Source organism: Podarcis gaigeae (assembly GCF_964106915.1).
Source record: "Podarcis gaigeae genome assembly, chromosome: 4".
Taxonomy (NCBI): Eukaryota; Metazoa; Chordata; class Lepidosauria; order Squamata; family Lacertidae; genus Podarcis; species Podarcis gaigeae.
The window spans coordinates 38,754,672-38,779,588 of record NC_139677.1 but is presented as its reverse complement, the minus strand read 5'-3'; the positions used below and the strand labels follow the sequence as shown (position 1 = coordinate 38,779,588).

The following is a 24,917-nucleotide window of genomic DNA, read 5'->3' as shown; positions in this document are numbered from 1 at the left end:
GACAAGTTAAGATGCCCTTGCCTTCTGTGTTGGCCAAGACCCAGCAGTACAAGGGATGCAGTGGTGGCTCTTCTGCTTTGTTCCTCTCCATGTCTACTTTGAATTGCTGTGCCCTGATATCTAACAATGGCGTAAGAACATCCTTTACCTGATCTGACAGAATAGCGGCCTGTCAAGAAAGATGCCCTGCTTGGGGTGCATAGTGGTGCGGCTGCTATGTGTTGAGTTAGTGTTACTCCTTCTTTAGATAACTTGTCAATGTTAGGAGTCCTGGAGGGAAAAAAGAAGAAGACAAATTCAAGGGCATGTATTCTGAACATGTAAACACGAGTGAGTTCAGACTATTTAAAGTTCTCATTATGGTTTATAGTGCATCAGCTGGTGTCATACAAATCCAACATGAAGCCAAATTTTATGGTGAATTGAGTGCACCTTTGATCATTGGAGTGAATGCAATTAGGTGTGTCTACATTTGTCTAGGGTTGCAGCCAGTTATAGGTGGAATTTACACACATATAAAAAATGCTGTGAAAATGCTTTTTTAAAAAAATACATTTTGAAAAATACATTGAATTTGGCATAGCTCACTGTCTCCATCTAGTTTCACATTTGTATATTGAACTTTACAACACACTTTTTTATTTTTTTATTTGCGGCTTTATAGCTGAGTCCATAGTCCTTTTTTCTTTTAACATTTCAATCATCAAATCAAAATCAATACACTAAGAACCAACATGTCTGCGTTTTAATCTTGCAGTGTGTTTGTGCTCTGACCACTGTAATGTACATGGGGTTATCTTTGAGGACTGTTTGGAATTTCTGCATTTACCGTATTTTTCACCCTATAGGACACACCGGCCCATAGGACGCACCTAGTTTTTTTGGGGGGAACTAAAGAAAAAAAAATCCCCCCCAGCCGCGGGGCTGGGGTGGGGGAAGCCCGAGCTTTTAAAAACGCACCTACCGTAGCTTTTAGAGGAGAAAAGGATATCTGCCCAAAGCGCAGGGTGCTCTGCGTCAGCGCGCCCCGTGCTCCAGAACTCCCACAGGGCTCCCTAGGCTGCAGATATCTGCCCGAAGTGCGGGGCACTCTGCCGCGGGCTCCCCAGGCTTGCTGATAGCTTCCTGAAGCCTGGAGAGCGAGAGGGGTCGGTGCGCACATCCAACATTTCTCCGACATTTCTAAGGAAAAGCGGGACATTCTAGGATCAAATCAGAAACCAGGGTGGGTTTTATAAATTCGGGACTGTCCCTGGGATATAGGGACACTCGGAGGGTCTGTTGCTACACCTTTAAAAAAAGATTGTGCTATTTTCTGCTGCTTAGGTAGCTGCCCTTTGGGTTTTTACTGTTGTTTTCTTATCAGTAGTGGCACAAGTGGGGGGGGGGGGAGAGACATAAAGCCATCCCCTTAAGACCAGTTTCACTAATCCTTACTTGGATTAGGATGGGACTAACACCACCGATGCACTTGCATGAATCAACCAAACCATGGGACATGTTTCTATTTCCTAATACAATTGTGGTTGTGATCTTCCACAAGCTCTCTGCCCAGAACAATCTCTTTTGTAGCTAAAGCCAAATGTACATATATATCATCAAGTGTGTTGGCAAACCTTGAAGTTGTGTTTCCATAGCATCCCAGGTCTCCAATGCCAAGATCATCAGCCATGAATAATACAATATTGGGCTTTGAAATCCTTTCGTTAATAGCATTGCTTACAGGCCACAAATAAAGCATCACAGGAAGAAGGATCATCATTCTGCTGCTTTAGGGCAAGGATGCTTCAAAAAGTTACCTGTTTGATAAAAGAAATTTGTTTTATACATTTGTTGTTTATATAAAACAATATAAAATGTTGCTTTATATTTATTTTCATAATCGGCATAATAATTGACCTTGCCATTACAATGAGAACACCATGAAAAGGAAACACAGTTCTAGCAATTACTCGTGTTATTAAAGTTTAGAAGCAGCCTGTTGAGTCCGACCTTTCGCATTTTAAAACATTTTAATATATTTCCTTTCATAGTTTTGCTGAAAGAGAAAAGCTGAAATGTAGCAAACAATAGGAGTCAATCTTTCACATATTAGATGATGTTCAAGGACTTTTGAATATTTTTTTCCAAAATGTTCTTTCTTGCAAAAAAAAATTCTGTGGAATTACCATCTGACATAAAGTAGTATTAAGGTATATTCACATTTTCCATCTAGGCGAAGGTGAGGACGTGATTTTAGGATACCTAAAGAACCTAATAGTTGTTTATGCTGGTGAAACTGACAGTCTGCTTAAGGAAGCTGAGAAGGCCGCTCCACTTCCCTGTGGGACGGTGTTGCAGGCAGGCCACATGCTCTCCCTGTGCACAGTGGGGGCTTGGAAGTGCCCCCGTATCATAGAGAGGTGCCAGCCATGTCCCGGCCCCCGGCTGACCAATCCGGTTGGCCAGGGTGGGGGTGGCTTACAGCATTTAAGCAGCCAGGGGAATTTCCTCTTGGTTCCTGCTTCCATATCAACCACCCTCCCACCCTCTTTACATGCGTTTGACACCTTGGCCTTGCTATGGACCTCGGTTAGCCACCTGTTGAGGGGGCCTGGTAGGAATTTTTCCACTTGGCAAATTGGCACCAGTCATTTGGTTTTTGCCTACTTCGTAGCAATTGTCACAACTTTGTAAGGTTTGGCGGTTTATGAACTGGTAAAACCTGGTTCATTGGAGGGGAGGTTGTGGCCATAGCCTGCCCCTCCTCTTTAAGGTTATTCCGTTAAAGGGATCCGCGGATGTGGCTTTCATCCGAAGCCCTGGTATGGGCTAGGGCCATGCCACGACCCCAGCGGGGACCCTGAAGGAGCTCTCAGTTGATGAACATCAACAAAGCTCCCCCTACTGGTGATTGACCCTTACTGGACTACCTGCATGGCGGGCAGGAGTCAGATATAGTTGGTTCAATTCCAATGCCTAAGTCAATACCACTCACATTCTGTAACCAATAAAGTTGTGGCCTTAATTCACCCATTAACCTAAAATACTGGTGTCCATGTGTTTTATTATTCAGCAGATGGGGGGAGGTCTCGGGGCCTTGACACGCAAGGCATTGCCCAAGCCCAAAGTAGTGCACTCCAAACTAGTGAACAAACAGCTTCTTGAGAGCTCCATAAAATTGTGAAACCCCAAACACAGGAGCAGGATATGAAGACCTAAACAGACCATTCTCTTGGAGTGGAAGAGTAGGGAGCACACGGCAGTCGAAAAAACTTACACTGTGCACTGAACTTGTACTAAAGATGTGATCGGGGTCACATATGTGAGATATACAGAGGGCTTGCAAAATTAAACAGAGAGGCATCAAGGGGGGAAAAACCTACATGTGTCAGCTTCCAAGTGAACTGGGCTCCACTTACAGTATATAGCGTTTCAGATCACATGAAAGTTTATGTGCCTACAGCTGTATGCTTGTGCTTCGAGCCCCAAAACCCATCCCTGATGGAAATAAAGACATAGTGGAGACAGAATTTAGTTTAAATGTTAATGGGCATACTTTGGCCACAACTTTATTAAAATAAACAAATGTGACTGGTATTGGCTTAGGCATTGGTATCAAACTATATCTGGCTCCTGCCCCACCCTGCAGGAGGCCTGGTAGGGTAAACCAGTGTTTCCCAACCTTTTTTGGGCAAAGGCACACTTGTTTCATGAAAAAAATCTCGAGGCACACCACCATTAGAAAATGTTTAAAAAATTAACTCTGTGCCTATATTGACTATATGCCGCTTGGGGCGGCAGCCTGTTACCCGAAGCACAGGGAGCCCTACGGAGGGCTCCCCGTGCTTCGGGCGAGTGTCTGCAAGCCTTGCGCGCCCGGCAGGAGCTCCTGCCAGGCGCGCAAGGCTTGGGGCGGCAGCCTGTTGCCCGAAGCACAGGGAGCCCTACGGAGGGCTCCCTGTGCTTCGGGCGAGTGTCTGCAACCCTGCGCGCCCGGCAGGAGCTCCCGCTGGGCGCGCCGAGGCTTGGGGCGGCAGCCTGTTGCCCGAAGCACGCGGAGCCCTCCGGAGGGTGCCCCGTGCTTCGGGCGAGTGTCTGCAAGCCTTGCGCACCCGGCAGGAGCTCCCGTCGGGCGCGCGAGGCTTGGGGCGGCAGCCTGTTGCTCTAAGCACATGGAGCCCGCCTCCCTCCCACGGCACACCAGGCAAAGTCTCGCGGCACACTAGTGTGCCGCGGAACACCGGTTGGGAAACACTGGGGTAAACAACCAGCAGGGGGATCTCCGTCAGTGTATATTGACTGGTGGTCACCCCTAGGGGTCCTGGCATGATCCTAGCCCCTCTCTGGGCTTCAGACGAGATCCAGACCCCCAGATTCCTTAACGGAATATCCTATTCATTGGACGGGCAGGTGATGGCCACACCTCCCCTCCCCACATTCCCCTAAACCAATGCCTAACCACCAAACCTTACAACGTTGTGACAATTGCTAAGAGGTAGGCAAAAACCAAGGGTCCACAGCCAATCTGCCACTTTGGAAAAAATTCCTACCCAGCCCCCATTCCAAAATAGGCGACGAACTGAAGTCCAAAGCAAGGCCAAACACGACCTAATTAACGGGTGGGCGGGCGGGTGTTTGGCAGCGTGAAGCAAAAGGAGGTCCCTACGTCACATTGACAAATAAATACCCCCAACCCCCAACCTTGCCCACGCTGCTGATTGGCTGAAGGCCACTGGCATAACTGTGGCACCACCAATTTCGAGTGGAGCAAGCCCCACCCACAAGCCGGTTAGGGAAGAGTTTCAGGGCCGAGCACAACATGGACCCTCTGTTAAGAGGATCCAACTTGCAGATTTTTCCTAGTCAAACATCCATGCATAAATTCAGGCTGAAGCAAGGGAGGCACACGATAGATGGATAACATAATAAACAAACACCTGAAGGGGGTTCAAGTTTGGGTGTGTGTTTGTGCCTGAAGAAAGGGGATGAAAAGCTTGAAATGCTCTTGGCAGTGAATGTTGATTCAGCAAGAAGCAATTGCTTCATCTCCCTTTTCATTTCATATTTTCTGGGGAAGAAAACTGCAGTCCTGAAGACCAGCCAGATCTTTTGAAGAGTACAGTTTGCACAGTACTGCACAATGTTCCATAACAATAAACCAATGTGCATACTTGATGACAGCAAAGAATGCCTCTGTTTGAGAAGCACAATATTCCTCGTAGGTGTCACTGTGTCAGCCTCAAGGAAAAGGGCTTGCCAGTCTAATTAAAAATAATTGACGTCTGCCACACTCTAAGCAAAATGAAACATTCACAAGCAAGCAAAAGCATTAGCTGCTATCTTATCCTGTAACAAAACCGACTAAGTGTTCAGCTTCACTTTTAGTGTAAGACTTTCACCAGAAGCAATGCCCTTTTCTGGTGGTGGACAGGATTCCCAGTTTTAATAAAATGTTATGGGGGGGGAGAGAATGCCACAGCTGAAGGCAGACTATGCTGCTGTTTCACACATGTGTCAGCGCATGGGATATCTATTCTTTGTAGTACTATCCCACCATTCAGGTTTAGGCGTGCATGAACACATAGAAGGGATGATTGTGTGGGTCTTTTTTCATGCAATATGGACCCTGCAGAGAAGGGATGCAGGGAAGGAAGTTGCCAATCAATTGGGAAAGAGCCACATGGTCTGTCCTGTTCATGTGGTTGCATAACATTATTCACACAGCATCCCTGCAAAGCAGGATCATATTATTCAAATATGGTTCCCTTGATATTCAATATTTTTCTAAAGCTTTTTGTTGTTGTTATGCAAAGCTTAAGTTTTCTCCAAGCCTGTTGCTATCTCTCCCTTGTGTGTAGATGTTGGCTTGATAAGGATCAGTACTCAGAGAATGGGTCTGCTATTAGTATAAAGGATATTGATATCCCAAACAGATTTATGAGCCCAGGGATAAGGGCAGGAGCGATCAATGTTATTGCAACCTGTTGAATATGCATTTGACATCGAAGATAGTAAACCTGCTTTCAAACGAATCTGTATAGTCCCAGCATCAGTTACTGAAATACTCCCATTGATAGAAACCACCCTTGAGCCAACAGAGCACAAACAATACAAGATGCTACACGGGAAATGTTATGTTCAACCAGTCTGGGAATGAACAGTATAAACCTATAATACAAAACCTTTCTCCCCTTCTCCTGTGCCTAAGAATGCTCAGAGATTGATTCCATCACACCACACTATATTATTTTTTCCTTTACAATGATCTTTCTAATATTTGCTATCTTCCCACTCCCCTCTGGTCTTCTACACAATAAATTGACACTTCATTAGTATCTGCAATCCTGTACACATACTTTCACAGGCTGAGAAAGTAGTAAGCTCAGTCTTCTCACCTATTAGCTGCTTGTCATCACTTGATCATTCCAGAAACACATAGCAGATGCAGCCCACTTTGTTTTGAAGAACCTTCAAATCCATTTTCACCCCCTAACACATTTTTCAAAGCAATGAATAACTGCCTGTTTTTTACAATGTTTCTTTAATTCAATATTCCGCAGAAGTGTTTTAGATGTGTTGCTCCTGGCTTTCTTGTTTAGCATGGAAGATGTTATTACTAAGAGAATCAATATTCAGAGGAATACATCAACATATAAATACAGAAGGAACCGTGAGAAATTAATTGGTTCAAGGAGTTATCAAGAGTATCTAGGAAAGGCAAGTATTAAACTTGTCAGATTTGACAAAATAAAATATTCCATATTACACTAGGAACGCCTATAACTAACAATCACATATAATTAATTTTTGATTTAAAAAATGTACATGGAGTGACATGAAGTGAATAAGAATTGGGCCACACACCCAACAATGGGCATTTGTGTGTTTGAACAAATATGCTTATTATGTTCTGCCCACTGGGACATGTGAAGCTAGGTTCTGGGTATCCTGTTATTTCGGTAGTTCATTTTATTATTTTTGTGGGGTGGTGAAGGAAGCAATTAGAAGACTGTCTCCCATACATGATCTGTGGCAGGATCCCTGAGACATCTGGCTGTGCTGTAACTCAAAGTCACCTCAGATGCCAATCATATGACACAGATAGCATCCTGGGGCAGGACGTAGGAGGGACCATTCTCTCACTGGTCTACTCCTTCAAGATTCACATGTGGCTTCAACCAATGTCATCACCATAATACAAACACAGCTTTTTTCTTTTCCTGATAGAGAAGGAATTGGGGCAAAACCATGTCAGAGGGGAGTGATGTGAGCATCTCCTTCCACAGGAGGCCACACTGAGGTAAGCCTTGACCTATAAACATTATACTCAGGGAAGCATGGAGCACATTGCAATATAAGGTAACACATGTAGAAAGAATTCGGGTGAGTGTACATTTGTGTATGTGTTTTAATCCATCCCACAAAACAAATGAGCATCAGCAATTTTTCAAAATACCTGTACATTGTCACTTCTCTCTGAACTGAGTCGAAAAGATCAGATCAGCCAGTGTCAGGGATAGCTGTTGGACTACAATTCCCATCAACACCAGCCAGCATGGCCAAAGGTCATGGAAAGTGGGAATTGTAGTCTAACATCTGGAGAGCAGCATGTTGTCCACCCCTACTGTATGTGGACACTTCAGTAAGTCTTGGCTGAGAAGGAGCCGATTTCATTCACTTTGTGGCTCCGGTGAGCACAGAGTATAGGAATGGTAAACATTCAATCCTTCAGAATTCTAGAATAGGAGCTGATCAATCCTACCTTTAGAAAGCTCTGTCCATATCCGGCATGTCATCCAGTTCTAAAAATACTACAGGCAGGACAGAGTTTAAATTCTGGATATAGCCAATCTCTGAGCTTATCCTCACAGTCTCTACCCTTGTAAGAGACTGCCTGCTGCTCTCTTCTCCAATGTAATTGCCTCAGCATCTGGCTGAAATTAATAACCTCCTTATTCTGGCCCTGCCCTATTCCTCCGGGCTGTTGGCCACCTCTCACTCATGACAGTCTGGTTCCAGTGTCTGAATATAAGGATTGGAAACTAGCCTTGAGGAGAATCCTAAGAGTGCTTATGCCAGGCTCAAAGAGTGCTTATGTCAGGTCAAATGAAATTCCATGCACCTACTGAACTTCCAGGCTATATGGAATGTCTTAGATCTGATTTACAGTTGTACAACAACACTGTGGTATCAAGAGAGACAAGAGTGAACCTTTATTATATAAATAAATCAACAAATGCTCATTTAATCAGATATATGGAGCAGCCTCAGATTTTATATCTTCCCCAACCTTGTTTGAACTAAAACTGCCACCATCCCTGTCTATTGCTTTTGCTGGGTGAGGCTGATGGAAGTGGTCCAAAGTACATTGAGAGCACCAGCTCGAGAAAGGCAGATTTACATGAATAACAAGGGACTCATACTACTTTGACGTCCTAGGAATTTTAATGTCTTAAACAACTTCGCCAAAGTAGATGGGCGTATAGTCAAAGCAATGGCATCAATTGGCTTGCATAATTCTACAATAATACAGAATATTGTAATCTATCTAGACATTTAATGTTTGCACGCTTCCATTAAAGGAGATGCATCATTAATTCAAGACACAAGTGGACATGTTTTGCTGGTGCACCACTTTGATTCAAAATGCAAAAGGAACAAAACCAACAAAAACTTGTTCGCGGAAAACACCAAATACATTAATCCAAGTATGTTTATTTGCAGTGCAAATTAGTCCTGGGTTAAAAAACTGGAGACTCAACCTCTGCCTTCCACAAGCAAAGAATCATTTGTTGTGTTGCCCAAATAAAATGTGAATCTGATATTCATCAAAGCACAATTTAATTAAAAGTCCTGTTAATATCCTGGTACTACAAACAAAGCTACCAAAGGAATGTTTCAGTAGACAGTATGAAGCCCAATTAACATAGACACTATTAATTACCTGTAAACTACAGCAATAATTACATATATACATTAGGAAAGAGATTGTGGCTGTTTTATATTATGGAAAATATCCAAGGAAGAAATCGTTGTCAGCTTTTAAACCAATCTTTAATTAAACAAATGTTAAACTACCTAAGACATACATATTTCACCTTGCCAATTGCAAAGAGCTCAACAAAACTGGGGGTAGAAAGAATTTCAAAACAACAACACCAATAACAACACATTTAATTTCTTAGTCACTTGTTACAAAATTTTAAGAGCATGAAGTACAGCAGATATAAGGAACATTTAAAGGTTATGGAGCAGAATTGTAAATCTCTATTGTTGTTGTTGTTGTTGTTGTTGTTATTTTCATGTGTATAATGACTGTCTGCTAAAACACAATAAACTGACTTGACCTGTCCTGCCAATATTGCTCAACTAGAACTCCCATAGTCCCAGCAAGCATAGTTAATGGCTAGGAATGTTGGGAGTTGAAGTTCAGCAATATTTGCATGGTCAAAGGTTTCCCACACCTGAAATATAACTTAAAATTGGAGAGAGAGAGAGAGAGAGAGAGAGAGAGAGAGAGAGAGAGACTGACTTACAAGGAAAGCCACACAATAATCCATAAAATTGTAGCAATAAATTTGAGTCTGCCATCTAAGAAACACAACGTATGTTTGAGAATGTAAACTTGTTCTATTACCTAGGACTTGCCCAGATATTTAAACTGGGGATTTGGTACCTCCTCTTCCCACCCCACTCCCAACCCGCAGATGGCAGCATTGCTTTTTGGAAAATAAGTTTGAAAGCAGTGATCCTTGTTGGTTGTGACTAACTTAAGCCCCTTGAGATTACAATAAACACACTGGGCTGAGTCCAATCGTGACTGACAAGACCCATTGCTTTCAGTGGATCTACGCTGGGTGTGAATGGATCCAACCCATTTAAGATCACAATCCTATACATGCCTGCTCAGATGTAAATCCTCCTGAATTCACTGTGGCTTTCTCTGGAGATAAGTACAGACGTGCCGTCCCATCCCCCCCACTTACACACGACCGACTTGCGTATGACCACATATATGTGCTGTGCCATGAAATAATTTAATCATTCAATTCCACCCCCACCCCCAATGGTAGGAGAGAGCTGGAGAGTCCTCATGGCTCATGAGCAGACCCTCCATGGCACCCAAAGAGGACATTAGTGAGGGTGAAGGGAGCCCCAAAGAGACTAGAGGCACAGTGGGGCTTTACTTAGGCTGCTCAGCCTCTCTCCCTAACAGCAGCCCCCCACTTTCCCATGCACCCTCCAGCCTTCTGCCAGCCTCAGAGCTTCAATTCTAGTTGCGGATATTAATGGATGCCGTATTTTTGCTATGGATTGAAGATAGAACAACAGCTGGAGTGTTTAAAGCATGTTTAGAGTGTCCTCCCCACATTCTGCATTTTACTTATGAGCACAGGGGCCTGGAACGTAACCCCCGTGTATCTTGGGGGTGTGTGCCTGTATATGCAGGATTGCCGCCTAAATGAACTCCATATTCCTGAGTTATAGAACCATAGCTGTCAACCTTCCCTTTTTTTGAGGGAAATTCCCTTATTCCAGCACTGTTTCCCACTGCTATCCTGGATTGTTAGATATCCCGTAGACTGTCCCCGGGACAGGTGAGGCTGCTGATCCCTTATTTTCAAGGCTGCTGATCCCTTATTTTCAAATCTGAAAGTTGACAGCTATGTATAGAACACTGGAGAAAAAACGAATTCATAGGCTTACTCTCTTATTTATGAATAATAAAACGACTGAATATGTTTAACTAGGCAAACTATTAAGTAAATAAAAATGAAAACATAATAGGATTAGGAAAAGAAATCCAAGAATTAAAGTATTAAGGTCTTTAAGATAATAAATAAGTTCCATAAGTAAAGAATCAGAAGAAAGGCCAAATAGGTCTTACAAAGCCTGAAAGAAATAAGCCATAATAAAACATATTAAAAACAAAACAAAATCAATTCTATCTAGAAATGAACGATATCTTTATGGTATTAAGATTTACATATTTCTTTGGAAGATTCAAGAGCGAAAATGCATTGCTTCACTTCTCTCATTAAGAAGTTTGACAGAGTCAACCGAGAGTTTTATCAGTTCTTTATGACATAAATAGGCCTTTACATATATTGAAATGATAGTTCAGAAATAGTAAGGGGAAAAATTGGCTATGGTGCCACTGTGAATGAATGTATGTTTGAGAGAGGGATTAATTGGAAGCCAGCCACAGGCAGCAAAATATCGGGGTGGTGGGTGGGGTGGCATCCTCATTGAAAATTTGGGGGGCGCTCGGCTCCTCACACCCCCCCATGGCACCTATTTTGATTAGTGTCATTCTAGATACATCTTAGAGCTGTTGTTGCTGCTGGTTTTACTACTACTATAACAACAACAACAACAACAACAAGGTTAACCAATTTTTGTAATTTTATGTTGTGAACCACCCTGGGATCTATGGATATAGGGTGGCATACAAATTTAATAAATAATAATCAAAATAAAGAATAATAAACAAAACCAAGTAATATACAGTGGTACCTCGGGTTACATACGCTTCAGGTTACATATGCTTCAGGTTACAGACTCTGCTAACCCAGAAATAGTGCTGCAGGTTAAGAACTTTGCTTCAGGATAAGAACAGAAATCGTGTTCCGGCAGCGCGGCGGCAGCAGGAGGCCCCATTAGCTAAAGTGGTGCTTCAGGTTAAGAACAGTTTCAGGTTAAGAACGGACCTCCGGAACAAATTAAGTACTTAACCCGAGGTACCACTGTAGTCCCATTCTGAAAATACCTACATGCATTATTATGTCATTTTTGTGTCTAAGATCTTGATTACATCCTTGAAATGGCAAAATGTTGGTTCCACTTTTCCCTAAAGATGATAAAATACACTGTGCTTTCTTTTAGAACTTCTTTCTCCATTTTGATGAAAGATATATGGAAATATTTTTGGTATTTTTGCATGTGTACTAAAACATCTGCTCTCTTTTTATCTATTTATCTTTTCCTCTTCTGCTCTATTAACACATTTTATGGACAATTTCTCAATACAGTTACTTATCTTGCTTTGACCTGTAAGAGAAAGAACAGTCCAAATTCCAAAACCATGCACATAATGTAACAGTGTTAAGTCTGTTTTTTTATTTCCAGTTCATGACCAGACAGCCTTGGGTAGGTCAAATTACACATTAACTTTGTTATATAACATATGTCATCAAGGAACATTACATATTTCACAACTTAAGGCTTGTGACACAGCATATCTTAAGAAAGCACATTACAACCTACTAGCTTTCACTCTGAGGAAAATCAATCTCCAGGTAAAAATTACAAATTTCTTGAATTTAACTTTTCTTCCCCCCTTTTTTGAGCATACAATGGTATAAATGCTGGAAAGAAATCAGTGTCTCACAGCAGGCAAAGGCTGTTCTTAGGAATCCCACTGCTTTTTCCATACCATCAGACTAAAAAGTTATGAAAGGGTTTTCTGCCTTTCGTAACACAACACACACAACAAACCCAATAATGTTTTGTATTGGAATTTTCTCCGGTTACCTTATTTTGCTCTAGAACAACCAACTTGATCATGCATAATTCTGCACAAGAATGGGCTGTTAGAATATCTTTTTATTTGGGAAAGTTACTTTGATGATCAATGCTTTTTATGATGTGACTTTTTGAAGGGAACATGGGAATTATTTCCACTTTGACACGTTACCATTAGAAAACCTTTGAAATAATTATAATAATTATTCTTTATTTGTTGCCCTTCACCATAAGGTCCCACGGCAAGCCAAGGTAACTTAAAAAGTAACTTACCAATCATCATCATCATCGACCCTCAGATTCTAACTGCCAAAACTGAGTTTCACCACAAAATTAATGTAAAATGAAATTTTACAGGGCACATATCAGAAGCAATGCGTCTCTGAATGCCAGTTATTGAAATGAGTACAGTTATGCTTTTAAGCTTCTTGTAGGCTTTTGGTTGGCCACTGTAACAGAGTGTTGGATTAGAAGGATCTTTGCATGATCCAGCAAGCTCTTCCTACATTCTTAAATTGTTTTTTTTACATGCTAGTTCTCCAAACTGTTTCCATTGTCCATTAAAGAATAAAAAGTCCAGAAACATGATTAAAATGGAAATAAAGTTATCATGTTCAAAGTTTTAATTGTTTCTTTAAAACATTTGTATTTTGCCTTGCCACAAATGGTACCCAAGACAGCAACAGAAACCCCCCCCCAATATTTTAGCAGTATCAAAAAAACAAAAACAAAGCTTAAACCAATCCATCAAGGCCCCATTAGTGAACAATTAGCCAAATTTGGCCTGAAAATGCAGCAGGTTGTAGCTTATTGACAGTTATCTCTTCACCACCCTCTTCTAAAGGCCTGATAAATTTTTATAGGACCATTCACCTTTCATGCTGGGCAGCATCAGGCTGGACATCGAGGCCCTTGCGGTAATTTGGCTCAGGGGCGGGGAATTGATGCCCCCCCTCTCACCAACTCCCAGCCGTGTCATGCCCACCCGGCCAATCTATGCTGGCTTGGGGCATAGCCAGGAGGGCTTCCCTCTCTTGCCTCCTCACCAAATCTCCCAAGCCACCCACCCTCTTTTTAAGCTTTGGTATGACACAACCTTGCTATGGAAAAATGTCAGCTGCCTTATTGGTGGGGCCGGGTAGGAATTTTCCCACTTGGCGAATTGGCACCAGCCATTGGTTTTCGCCTACCTAGCAATCGTCACAACTTTGTAAGGTTAGGCATTGGGTAAGCCTTTGTTTAAGGGAGGGGAGGTTGTAGCCTCTGCCTGCACCTCCTCGATAAGGGTATCCTGTCAAAGGGATCTGGGTGTGTGGATCCTGTCCAAAGCCCGAAGATGGGCTAGGGCCATGCCACGACCCCAACAGGAACCCCTCGGGGTGCCCTTTTGATGTAAGTCATAGGGCTCACCCTTCTGGTCGTTTACCCTTAGTTCAATTCCCTGCAGATGGGCAAGAGTCAAGATATAGCCTGGCTTCAACCAATGCCTAAGCCATACCACTCACATCTGTAACCAATAAAGTTGTGGCCTGTTTTAGACCATTAACCTAAATACGCATGTCTGTGTTATTAATCAATAGGGAACTGCGGGGCACAGGACCTTGGCACGCAACCTTATCTTATTGTTGGATGGAGAGAAAGAAGGTGCCTTTGGTACATCTCTAGGAAGTAACTTCCATCCAGACACTTAGAAGGCTGTATCACTATCCCCCTCACTTTTGGCTATCCCCCTCTCTTTTGATGTCAGGTGAATATTTTTTAAAGGCCTCCAGTGACAACTTTAACACACCAGTAGATTTATATGGTGATTCTTCAAGCACCTGGGCCCGCTCCGCTTAGGGTAGGCATCAATTGAAATGTGCCTGGAAACAAATTTATACCCAATTCAGATCTCTGAGCACTATTGCAATATGTTCAAAGCAATGATTTCTCTCTGTTGTACCCTGGCTGCCACATTCTGGACCAGGTGTGGGAAACTGTAGAAGCTTTGAAGGCAGACTCACAGAAAACATGTTATTGTATTCTAACCGAGAGTTACTAAGGCATGGATGACTATTTTCTTTTCCCAGAAGAGGACACAGCTGGTGAATCAACAAAAGCTGATTAAAATCACACCTGGTCACGGAGGCCACCTGAACAACATGGAGCAGGGTCCAGAAGCATCCCAAACTACAAAACCCAATCCTTAAAGGGAAGAGCAAAACCCATCCAGAAGTGAAAACAAAAATCCAGAACTGTTGAACTACTTACTACCAACGCCTCTGTCTTGTTTGGGTTATGCTTCAGTTTATTTTCTCACCCAGTTCATTACTGACTCCAAATACCTGCTCAGAATGTCAGCTGCTATGCCTGGATTAGATGAAAAAGATTAACAGAGCATGGTGTTATTAGCATACTGATGACACTTCAGAATCCCACACATTTCTCCAAGCAGTTCCATATAGATGCCAAATAGCTTTGGAGACAGGATGGGAATTTGTGGCATACCATACACCAATTGCCATGGGGTATAGGAGAAGTTTCTGAGATGATAATTTGAAAACTTCCCAACAGATGGAACTACTGGAATGTACTCAGTGCTTTTCTTCTAGACATTTTTCTATGGGTTTTTATTATTATTAATGTCCAATTTAAAATAATAAACAAAACAAAAATCTAGAGATACTATTTATTACCCCAAACCTGATTTTTCACAAGCTGAAGTCTTTTACTATAATTACTCTTATTTAATTTTAGATAACTGTCCACAAATACAATTATCTAGGTGGCCTACAAAAGGATGGATCCATGATCTTTCATGGAACCTGTTCCCAAACTGTATCTGATTTGATCTGATCTGATCTAGGATTTGCAAGTTACCTGTAGGATTAGAACTAAGTGAAAGCAGGAAAAAAAATAGTTTGTAAACATAAAAGCAGTGATGAATTGTATCATACGTTTTTGCTTTGTAGACATCTTATGCTTGTCTATTCAAAGGTGAGTACAACAGAGTTCCATAGGACTTATTCTTAGACAATTAAGTATAAGAATAAAGCTGTAATCAATAACAAAATGCAATGTTTGCACAAATTCTATAAGCCATATTTTTTATACCAGTGGCTTTGGTTAGAAATGATAGTGAAGGCTGGTGCTTCTACAGACCGAGAGAAGTGGTCCCCCCCCCCCCCTGCTAAGTATTAGGCCACTAGTCCAAAAAGGAAGCTTACACTCAGTGGCCTATACTTGCCTCAGTTTAGCTGAGCCCTATATTGAATTCTCATTGTTGCCTTGTCTGCTTAATGTTTGTCTCAGACTTTGATTCTAAGGTTCTGAACAGATTCTGACACACATGGCTTTTTCACTCATGGAACTGGTGTTATGGAATGTGTTCCCTGCTGAAATATGGGGGATCCCATCTGTAGTTGTACTCTAACAGCTTTTGAAGATGTATCTGTTTACACATGCATTCCGTGATGTCACAACCCAGGTCTCCTGTTTTAATTACAGTGTTGTTTTAATGAGTCTACATTACACAGGACTTAGGATGGCCCTGAGGAAATGAAATACAGGCTGTGCTACATCTGCACCCCTCCCTTTGTCCTGAGCGCCAACAGATTTGGGAATCTTACATAAGACTCCAGTAAGAAAGCTGAAAATTCTCCCAGTTTATTCAGAAGCTGAGATGCGCTACAACTCCTGTAGAGCCACCTGTGTCCACCTAGGAGTAAATATGGCAAAAGCTTAGATTCCACTGTAATCTCCAGACGTTGTCTTTTTCTGTGGAGAGACATCACCTGCACCTACAGGATAGTAATATAAATATAAACTTTCATGGAAATTTCAGGTATGGGAAAATACTGTCAGCTGGACGCTGAGGGGTATGGATAAAGGAAATAATACTTTATCTTGAAAGTTCCTGTGTTCACCTTGATAGCTGTATCCTACTTTTGCTTATGTGCTCGAGTACTTATGGTGACTTTATTCAGAGCCTCAAGGTAGGATTGTCAAGCTTTTCTTCTTTTACAGAGACTTCATGAATTTAAGAAGAGCATGTTGGGCAAAAATTCAGCTAGTGTAAGATTTGTTGCTCCTACAAGTTGCACCTGTTGAATTTCTGTCATGCAGCAATTAACCTTGGCCAAAAAGGCATTTGAAATAATCCAAACGGGGGCATTTCTCCAATGATTTTAACCTCATGAATTGGACCAGATTACATGTGTTTTCCCCTCACGTTAGTGAGTGACAAGAGAAGTCACACATTGAAATTTTACCTTCTGTTCAATTCTTCTTTGGGAAAATTTCCAATGATAAGTACCTTTTAAAGCAAAATACTGTTGTTTTTTATTTTATAAAAGCCTTTTATAATGCAGGCTAAAAAGCCATTCAAAAAACCACATACTTTCTGCATGTATGGGCAAGAATTCCACCACTGCAGGCTGAACGATCTCTTGCTTTTTAAAAAGGTTACATTAATACAGTAGTACCTTGGATCCTGAACACTCTGGAACTCTGACATTTTGGCTCCTGAACGCCGCAAACCCAGTTTGATACTGCAAACCCGTTCGACTTCCAAGGTACGATCTTACAAAGTTACTAAATGTCTATAAATATCAATGCATTTCTTCTGATGCACCCTCCCTCTCAGCCTGCAGGTTGTCACTCAGGGTACAACATACCCTTGGGTCACTCACAAAAGTCTCACAAGAAGAATAGTTCATGAGAACAGTGGCTATCACCTTAGGCTCTCACTCTAGACTTCCTTTTATGGGCAGGCCCAAGGTGGATAGTACTTAGGTTGTCCACAGCTGTGTCCAATTCAGCTGCACTTTCCACACCCAGTTCCAGGTACAACAGGCTTGTTGAATTTCCCAGGGGATCCAAAGGATGGGAAGAGGGTCCCCTTCCATTCACAGTGAAGGAGCTTAAGGGAGGTCCAGAGTACTGTCTCACAGTGTATAGGACCAAGAGACCTGGAGGGTGAGGGAGCTGCTCCAGTGACCTGAAACACCTATGCTATGTTTGTCTTTCTGCCAGAGAACATGCAACAGCACACTTGCAGCAAGTGCAAGCTGGTTGTCTTGCTGGAAGAGAAGGTACAGCAACTTGAGGCCTGCCTAGTTACACTTGGAGCTACAGGACAACATGCAGCGTTTCTCAAGAGCTGAGCTGACTGTGATGGAACAAAACCACAGATGGGGTGCCCCCTAGGGAGGAGGAGGAAGATTGCAAGAGACTAACCTCACTGGAGGAATGTGATGCACAGAAGAACAGACATGAGCCACACTTTGTCTTTGGAGCTGCAAAATCGCTTCCATATCCTAGCTCCTCTGGCCCAGAATCAGTGTCCGAGGTGAAAGCATGTAAGATGAAACTGTCCAGCTCCTTTGTTATTGTTGCTATTGCTTGGAGGTCTAATGTTACCTTTATATTACTGAAATATCTTTGTATGTTGTTATGTGTGTGGCTATTATGTTCTAGTCTTAATATTTCTCTTCTGTCTTTCGTAAGCCATTTTGAGCACTGTTCTTTTGTGGAAAGATGGCATACAGATAAAACGATTAGTAACCTTCCTAGCTAAACATAACCACCTGCTTATATTCTCAGTTAATCAATAATAACATACAACTTACATTTTTGTTGTGCTTTAATCTGGGTCTGCCTGTAGTGTTTTGTACCACAGTTAATCATAGCCCACGGTGAGTGAACTAAGGTTTATTATTGGATGGTATTTTAAATATATGATGGCAGTGGAGAAATAGTATTGAATATAATAAGCAATACATAATGGTAGCTATAATAATCTTCCACATTTGGTAGCAGCATTAGTGGGATAATAAAGGGGATTGTTTACATCACATAACTTTACTAGTTGAAAGAAATAAAGAAAGGAGGCAAAGAAATGGGTTTCCTGCTTCCCTACCCCCCAAGCCACCTTTCTGGCATTGTAGAGTTGGAAGCGATCCCAAGGGTCATCTAGTCCAACCCCCTGCAGTGCAGGAAACTCATTGAAAGCATCAGTTTCAGCTCAAAGCTGATCAGGATTCCTGAACTTAGTCCGAATAATAATAATAATAATAATAATAATAATAATAATAATAATAATTTTATTTATACCCGGCCCTCCCCAGCCAAGACTGGGCTCAGGGCAGCTAACACTGAATAAAATACCATAAAAAACATTACACACACACACACATATATATATTATTTAAATATAAGTTCGAATACAGTTTAAAATGCAGCTTAATTTTAGTGGTAGCCTATAGATCAAAGCCATAAGGGGAGAAAACGTCAAATATTCACTGGGGCCAACTATCCATGCTGATCCTACATGGGCCAGCAAAAAGAGCCGAGGGAGAATTTACATACAAATCCCATATAAGGGGTTCTATCAAAAATAAAGGAAAGAGAGGGGGGTTAGACTGAGTCCAGCCCAAAAGCCAGGTGGAACAGCTCCATCTTGCAGGCCCTGTGGAAAGATGTCAAATCCCACAGGCCCTGATCTCCTGCGGTAGGGCGTTCCACTAGGCTGGGGCCAAAGCTGAAAAAGCCCTGGCCCTGGTTGAGGCCAATCTAACCTCCTTGGGGCTCAGGACTTCCAAAGTGTTGTTATTTATGGACATTAAGGTCCTCCGCTGGGCATACCAGGAGAGGCGGTCCCGTAGGTACGAGGGTCCTAGGTCCTATGGATACCAGATATAAAAACAAAACAAAGAAACAAGAGAGTCACATAAAACCTCCCCACAACTTCATTTATGATTGATTCACAGAAATAATGGCCCCATTCAAGATCACATAGAATCATAGCAAGACACATAGAATCATGGCAAGGTAATAGTACACAGCTGGCAACCTGGTTTCATAAAGTGTTTCTGTATTGCAGTGTCACCATACCATGGCATAATCACCTTTGGGGGAAAGTGCAAGTGGTGTCATAAAACCATAAGTATGTAAGGAGAAGATGATATGCCTCATGGAGCAGCCTCTGATGGACTGTGTTGCACCTAGCCACTTTCATGATGATTGTACATGTGGAAGGAAGCATCAGATCCACAAGACTGAACTGGGTTGTTTCCAATATAAGTTAAATAATCCATGAAGATTTTGGCCTATTGCTCTGAACCCATCTTTACAACACATAGCCTTTTCCAATGGCTGTCATATTCATATTGTTTATTGTCATATCCAATTGTTAATTCAAACTTAATTCTATTGTGTTTTATGTTCGCTTAGTACAGTATGTGAATCTGGTCTGGGACCATAATAAATTTCATTTCATTTCATATTTACAACACGGTTGCAAAATTACCGAAACTGGTTTGAGAGAAGAAGAAAAAGGCTAGTAAATATGGCTGAGTTGGAAACTGAACATGTGAAATGATGAAATAATCATAGACCTTTCATCATCATCATCATCATCATCATCATCATCATCATTTCTTTATATGTCACCCATCTGACTGGGTTGCCCCTGCCACTTTAGTAAGCATCCAGATAATTAAAACATCAAACACAGTAAATCATCAAATATTAAAAGCTTCCCTATACAGGGATGCCTTCAGATGTCTTTTATCTCCTTGGCTTCTGATGGGAGGGCATTCCACAGGGCGGTTGCAACTACCGAGAAGGCCCTCAGAACTGGACTTCAGTGCCTGGGCTAAATGATGGGGGCGAAGACACTCCTTCAGGTATACAAGGCCAAAGCCATTTAGGGCTTTAAAGGTCAACACCAACACTTTGAATTGTGTTCAGAAATGTACTGGGAGCCAATGTAGATCTTTTAGGACTGGTGTTATATGGTCCTGGCAGCAGCTGAACTCTTCCTGGAACCATTCAAAACAAACCATCAGCATGACAATTTGGTCATCATGTTGGGCAGGAGACAGAGAGTTCCTGTGCTGCCACAGCCAATGGTTGAAGACAATATGAAACATAAGATTGCTGCTTCTGGCAGAGCTATTCATATATATATTTCACAATCAAACGTTATCTTCACATACATTAATAAACAAATGCAATAAAAATAAGACATTTACATACCATATTAAATCCATATTTTGGGATTCCTCAAATCCTTTGACTTCCCTCCATTCCCTTCCCCAGTTCTTTTGTGTTATTTTATGTTATACATGTCTATAATTTGCTTACCTTTAAATATTTCCAAATTCAAACATTGTACTACTACAAGTGATTTAAAAAAACCTTCTCCTGTGTTAACTTCGTTACAATGCTTTTGTAAATATGCAATAAACATTCTCCATTCTATTTTATATTTGCTGTCCTCTTGATTTCTTAGTCTTCCAGTTAATTTGGCCATTTCAGCATATTTCATTAATTTACGTTGCCAATCTTCCTTAGCTGGGACTTGTTCTTCTTTCCATTGTTGGGCTATCAATGTCCATGTGGCTGCTGTTGCATACATAAATAAAGCTTTATATTCTTTCGGTATATCTGTTCCAATTATACCTATTAAAAACGCTTCTGGTTTTCTAACAAAGGTTATTTTAAACATTTTTTTTCCAATTCGTTATAAATAATTTCCGAAAGGCTTTTTATGACCTTACATTGCCACCACATATGGTAAAATGTACCTTCTACCTCTTTACACTTCCAACATCTTTTGTTTCATACATTATTGATAGTTTAACTGGTGTTAAATACCATCTATACATCATTTTCATATAGCTCTCCTTGAGTTTTGTACATGCTGTGAATACTATATCATTTCTCCATAATCTGTCTGTCAACTGTATATTGTGTCCCACATCTTTTGCCCACTTTATCATTACACATTTCACCTCTTCATCCTTTGTCTCCCATTACAACAGTATATTATACATTTTTGATAATGATTTATAATCACTTTCTATTATTTCCCTCCGAAATTTTGAGATTTCATACGCAAATCCTTTCTTTTTATCATTTTAAAATGTTTCACATAATTGAAAATATTGTAAACAATCTGTTACCTCTTCTTTTATTTCATTATATTGTTTTAATTTTAATTTATTATCCATTTCCATCAACAGCTCTCTATATGTTCCCCAGTTGGGTTTCATATTTACTTTTTTCAATGCTATTGCTTCCAGTAGCGAAAGCCACAATGGTGTTTTTTGTTCTAGTAGATATTTATATTTTCCACAAACTTTAAAGATTGTCTTTCTTATTATATGATTCTGGAAGCTTCTGTGTACCTCGGCCTTCTGATACCACAGATATGCATGCCATCAAAATCTATTGTCATGTCCTTCTAAATCTAGTAAATCTACATTCTTCAATGTTATCCAATCCCTTACCCAGCACAGACAAGAGGCTTCATAGTATAGTTTTATATCTGGTAGCGAGAAGCCTCCTCTTTCTTTAAGATCCATTAATAACTTATATTTTATTCTTGGCTTCTTGCCTCTCTAGATAAATCTTGAAATGTCTCTCTGCCAATCCTTAAAACAATTCATGTTACTTATCACTGGGATTGATTGAAATAAAAATAACATTTTTGGCAATACATTCACCTTAATCTGGCAGATGTATTCAAACCACCTTTACTCTGGTAAACAGTTTTTGAATTGTGACAAAACCCTGAAAAAAATCTTTTTAACCAAAGTCAACAGCTGGACAAAACAATTGTGCATTGTAAATTATAGGAGGTGATGTCTCTTCTCAAACTACTTCTCTGTAAAAAACAACATCTACCTCCTGCCTAAAATGAACCACCAAGATTTTACTGCTGCTGCTGACAGATCACATGTATCAGTAACAATTTCTGACAAGGAAATATCTTTAACAACAGTATGAGAGACATAGATTTGATGTGTAAAACATTCTCTAGCATGGATAGACAGTAACTGGGAAAGCATGATGTTTTGTTGGTTATATAGCTTCTGAAGGAATAGGATTTCTGCCACAAAACGTCTGGTAACACTGATAGAAGAGCCTGAAATTTCCTTTTCAAAATATCTCATTTTCCTATTTTCTAAGCAGTTCACAATATAAGAAAGGATAATCATAATACAGGAAGTTGGCCTCGGGATGTTGGTCTTCCTACTTCATTAGAACATATATCAATATTAATGTTGAACATCTTGCTATTTAATTCATCTTTTTAAAATTACATTAAGCTAATTTGTTTCTGCTCCAGACAAGGGCAAAGTTGTTAGGCTAAAATGTTCTATTGAAAACTATTATGTTAGAATGTGAAAGAAAGCTGTCAAATATAGTTGTTAAACACAACACTAATTTGTTACAGCTTCTGGTAAGGACTGGTTTAAATGGCATGTTTAACATTTATGAAATAATTATACAACAAATCATTATTGTAGCAGCTCTGGGTATGAGAGAGATAGCTACATCATGATATTGATGATAAATTCATCAATCATATTTGATGCTTAAACAAATTGTTTTATATTTCACATTAAGTGCTTGGTTAACTGTGATCACTTTTAACAAGGGGCAATATTCAATTAATAATGTTAATGACCATGGTAGTTAGCCATCAGCATTTGCAACATCAGCAGAGCCTATGTCATGAACAATAGCAATTTGTTGAAGTATGAGCACTTGGTAAAGAGAATGTCCAGCTTGTGCTGGAAGCCTCTAGTCTCAGACGTTTGTCTTCCTTAAGGAGCTTTGGATCTGCACCAAAGAGGAAACTACCACTTGATATGCCATAATTCTAGGCTTGTTCACATGTTACACTGAACACAGGTCCAAACTGCCTCTACACACCCAAAAACCTGTGTTGGCCCATCAGTACATACAGAAGTTCTTGAAAGTTTGTCCACCTTTGGCTCCTCAACATGCACTCAGTTCTCACCTTTGGCTCCTAGAACCCTGGGAATGGCTTTGACTGGATAGCCAATGAGTCTCAAACTCTTGGTGAGTTAAGAACTTTCTCTGCCTGTGAAGACAGTAGAAGACTAACAGTGCCTCCAACAGTCAAGAAGGCAGTTGATGCATGTGCTGTAAAGGGAAATGAGGAGCAGATGGGGCTTGTCAACCTGGGAAGGTAGCCCATGTTGGAATACTGCCAGGGAGACAAAGGCCATCATGCAGCCTACACATCGTCTCCAGACGATCTCTCGATCTCCCGTAGAACAGCATCAGTCAATTAGCAACAGGAGCCTCAGACACATTCCAAGACTCATGCACACCCTTTTCAGCAGACTCCGCAACAGAAGATGCACCCAGAAGAGCATATTTACAGCTTTATTCAACATTGGTCAGAACAAAGGAAAAATGTGACCGCTTGCCTTCGTGTTGAGGAGACAGCCAGAGACAAAAGCTATATACAAAACGGAAACTCCCTGTGAGCAGGAAGTAAGCACGCTTGTGACACACAACAACCCTTTTTAAGGAGGAACGGAAATATCCTAACATCCCAGGAAAAGGAAAACTCTGATTCTAAACCTCCATTGCCTTGAAGCTATAGTCTTTCATGAGAAAGGCTTTGGGAGTAAACCCAAGGAAAAATTTGTACCCACTGCCTTGTGGGGCATACTTGGAAGAAGAAAAACAAAGGAGTAAACCCTACACAAGAGTGGGTGGTGCCTTGTATGCCTCTTTCTGGCAAGTCTTTCACCCAACCTGGTGCCAAATGTATTGGTCTGCTTTCCTTTGGACCATGTCAGTGAGGCCAGAAAAGGGTATTGTCATCTGGGCAGTCCAGGAGCTCCATACACATTGCCCTGCAGCAAAAGCAACATGGGAGGCAGCAGTTATGAGTTATGGATCTCTGCAGCCATGGTGGGTGCTGTGATTCTCCAGCGCTTTGACTTTGCCCCCAGAAGCACAATCCATTTGTCTTTTGAGACAGATGGATACCCACATCTATTTTGTGTTCTCATTTTGTATTTTTGCGTTGCGATCATCATCAAAAGCTTAAAGAGGACCTCTTCCAAAATAAATCTGCATCTCTGCTCCAATTAATTGGGTAAGATGACATTGTTCCCTTATGTCACCTTCACCCTGTGTCATCTTCATTGTCTTTATCGTCTGTTAGACAGATGCACGTTCAGCGCATGTTGTACTGCAGAGAAAGCTCCCATCATTGACTATGCTGGTCAATTGACCATGCTAGTCAAGTTGAGTCCAACCACTAGAGAGCACCATGTTGTGTACCCATGTCCTATTGTGATGAAACCACAGCTATGGGAATTTCTAGGGAATGGCTCTCTAGTAGGGTCTACCAAGTTTAGTATCTTAGAATCTTTAGAAGGCTTATTCAGACTGTAATTTTAACTAGGTGTATGGCCTCATTGGGCATAGTAGGAACACATAATATTGTACCGCAAGACATTTTTATTTAGCTAAATTCATAGGCATGGAAGATTATGTTATTCCTGGTGTTGTTTTTCTTCTCTTTGTCCTCTGATTTAATTATCTCCCTTGATTATTTTGATTTTATTAGAAGCGTTTTTTTGGGGGGGGGG

At 41.1% G+C, this 24,917-nt stretch overlaps 1 protein-coding gene across 2 annotated transcripts in view; it reads right to left on the bottom strand.

Moving 5' to 3' along the window:
- STS (steroid sulfatase) overlaps positions 1-24,917 on the bottom strand; it is a 102,890-nt gene that overhangs the window by 73,561 nt on the left and 4,412 nt on the right. The window contains exons 2-5 of one of the 2 annotated variants that reach the window (XM_083734402.1): positions 16,116-16,204; positions 14,758-14,856; positions 1,617-1,799; positions 149-270 (exon numbers count right to left, since the gene is read on the bottom strand). In XM_083734402.1, coding sequence (XP_083590528.1) covers positions 149-270; positions 1,617-1,762 — 268 coding nt within the window. In that variant the 5' untranslated portion in view covers positions 1,763-1,799; positions 14,758-14,856; positions 16,116-16,204. The remainder of the gene's footprint in view (positions 1-148; positions 271-1,616; positions 1,800-14,757; positions 14,857-16,115; positions 16,205-24,917) is intronic. The other variant, XM_083734401.1, reaches the window with a different exon arrangement.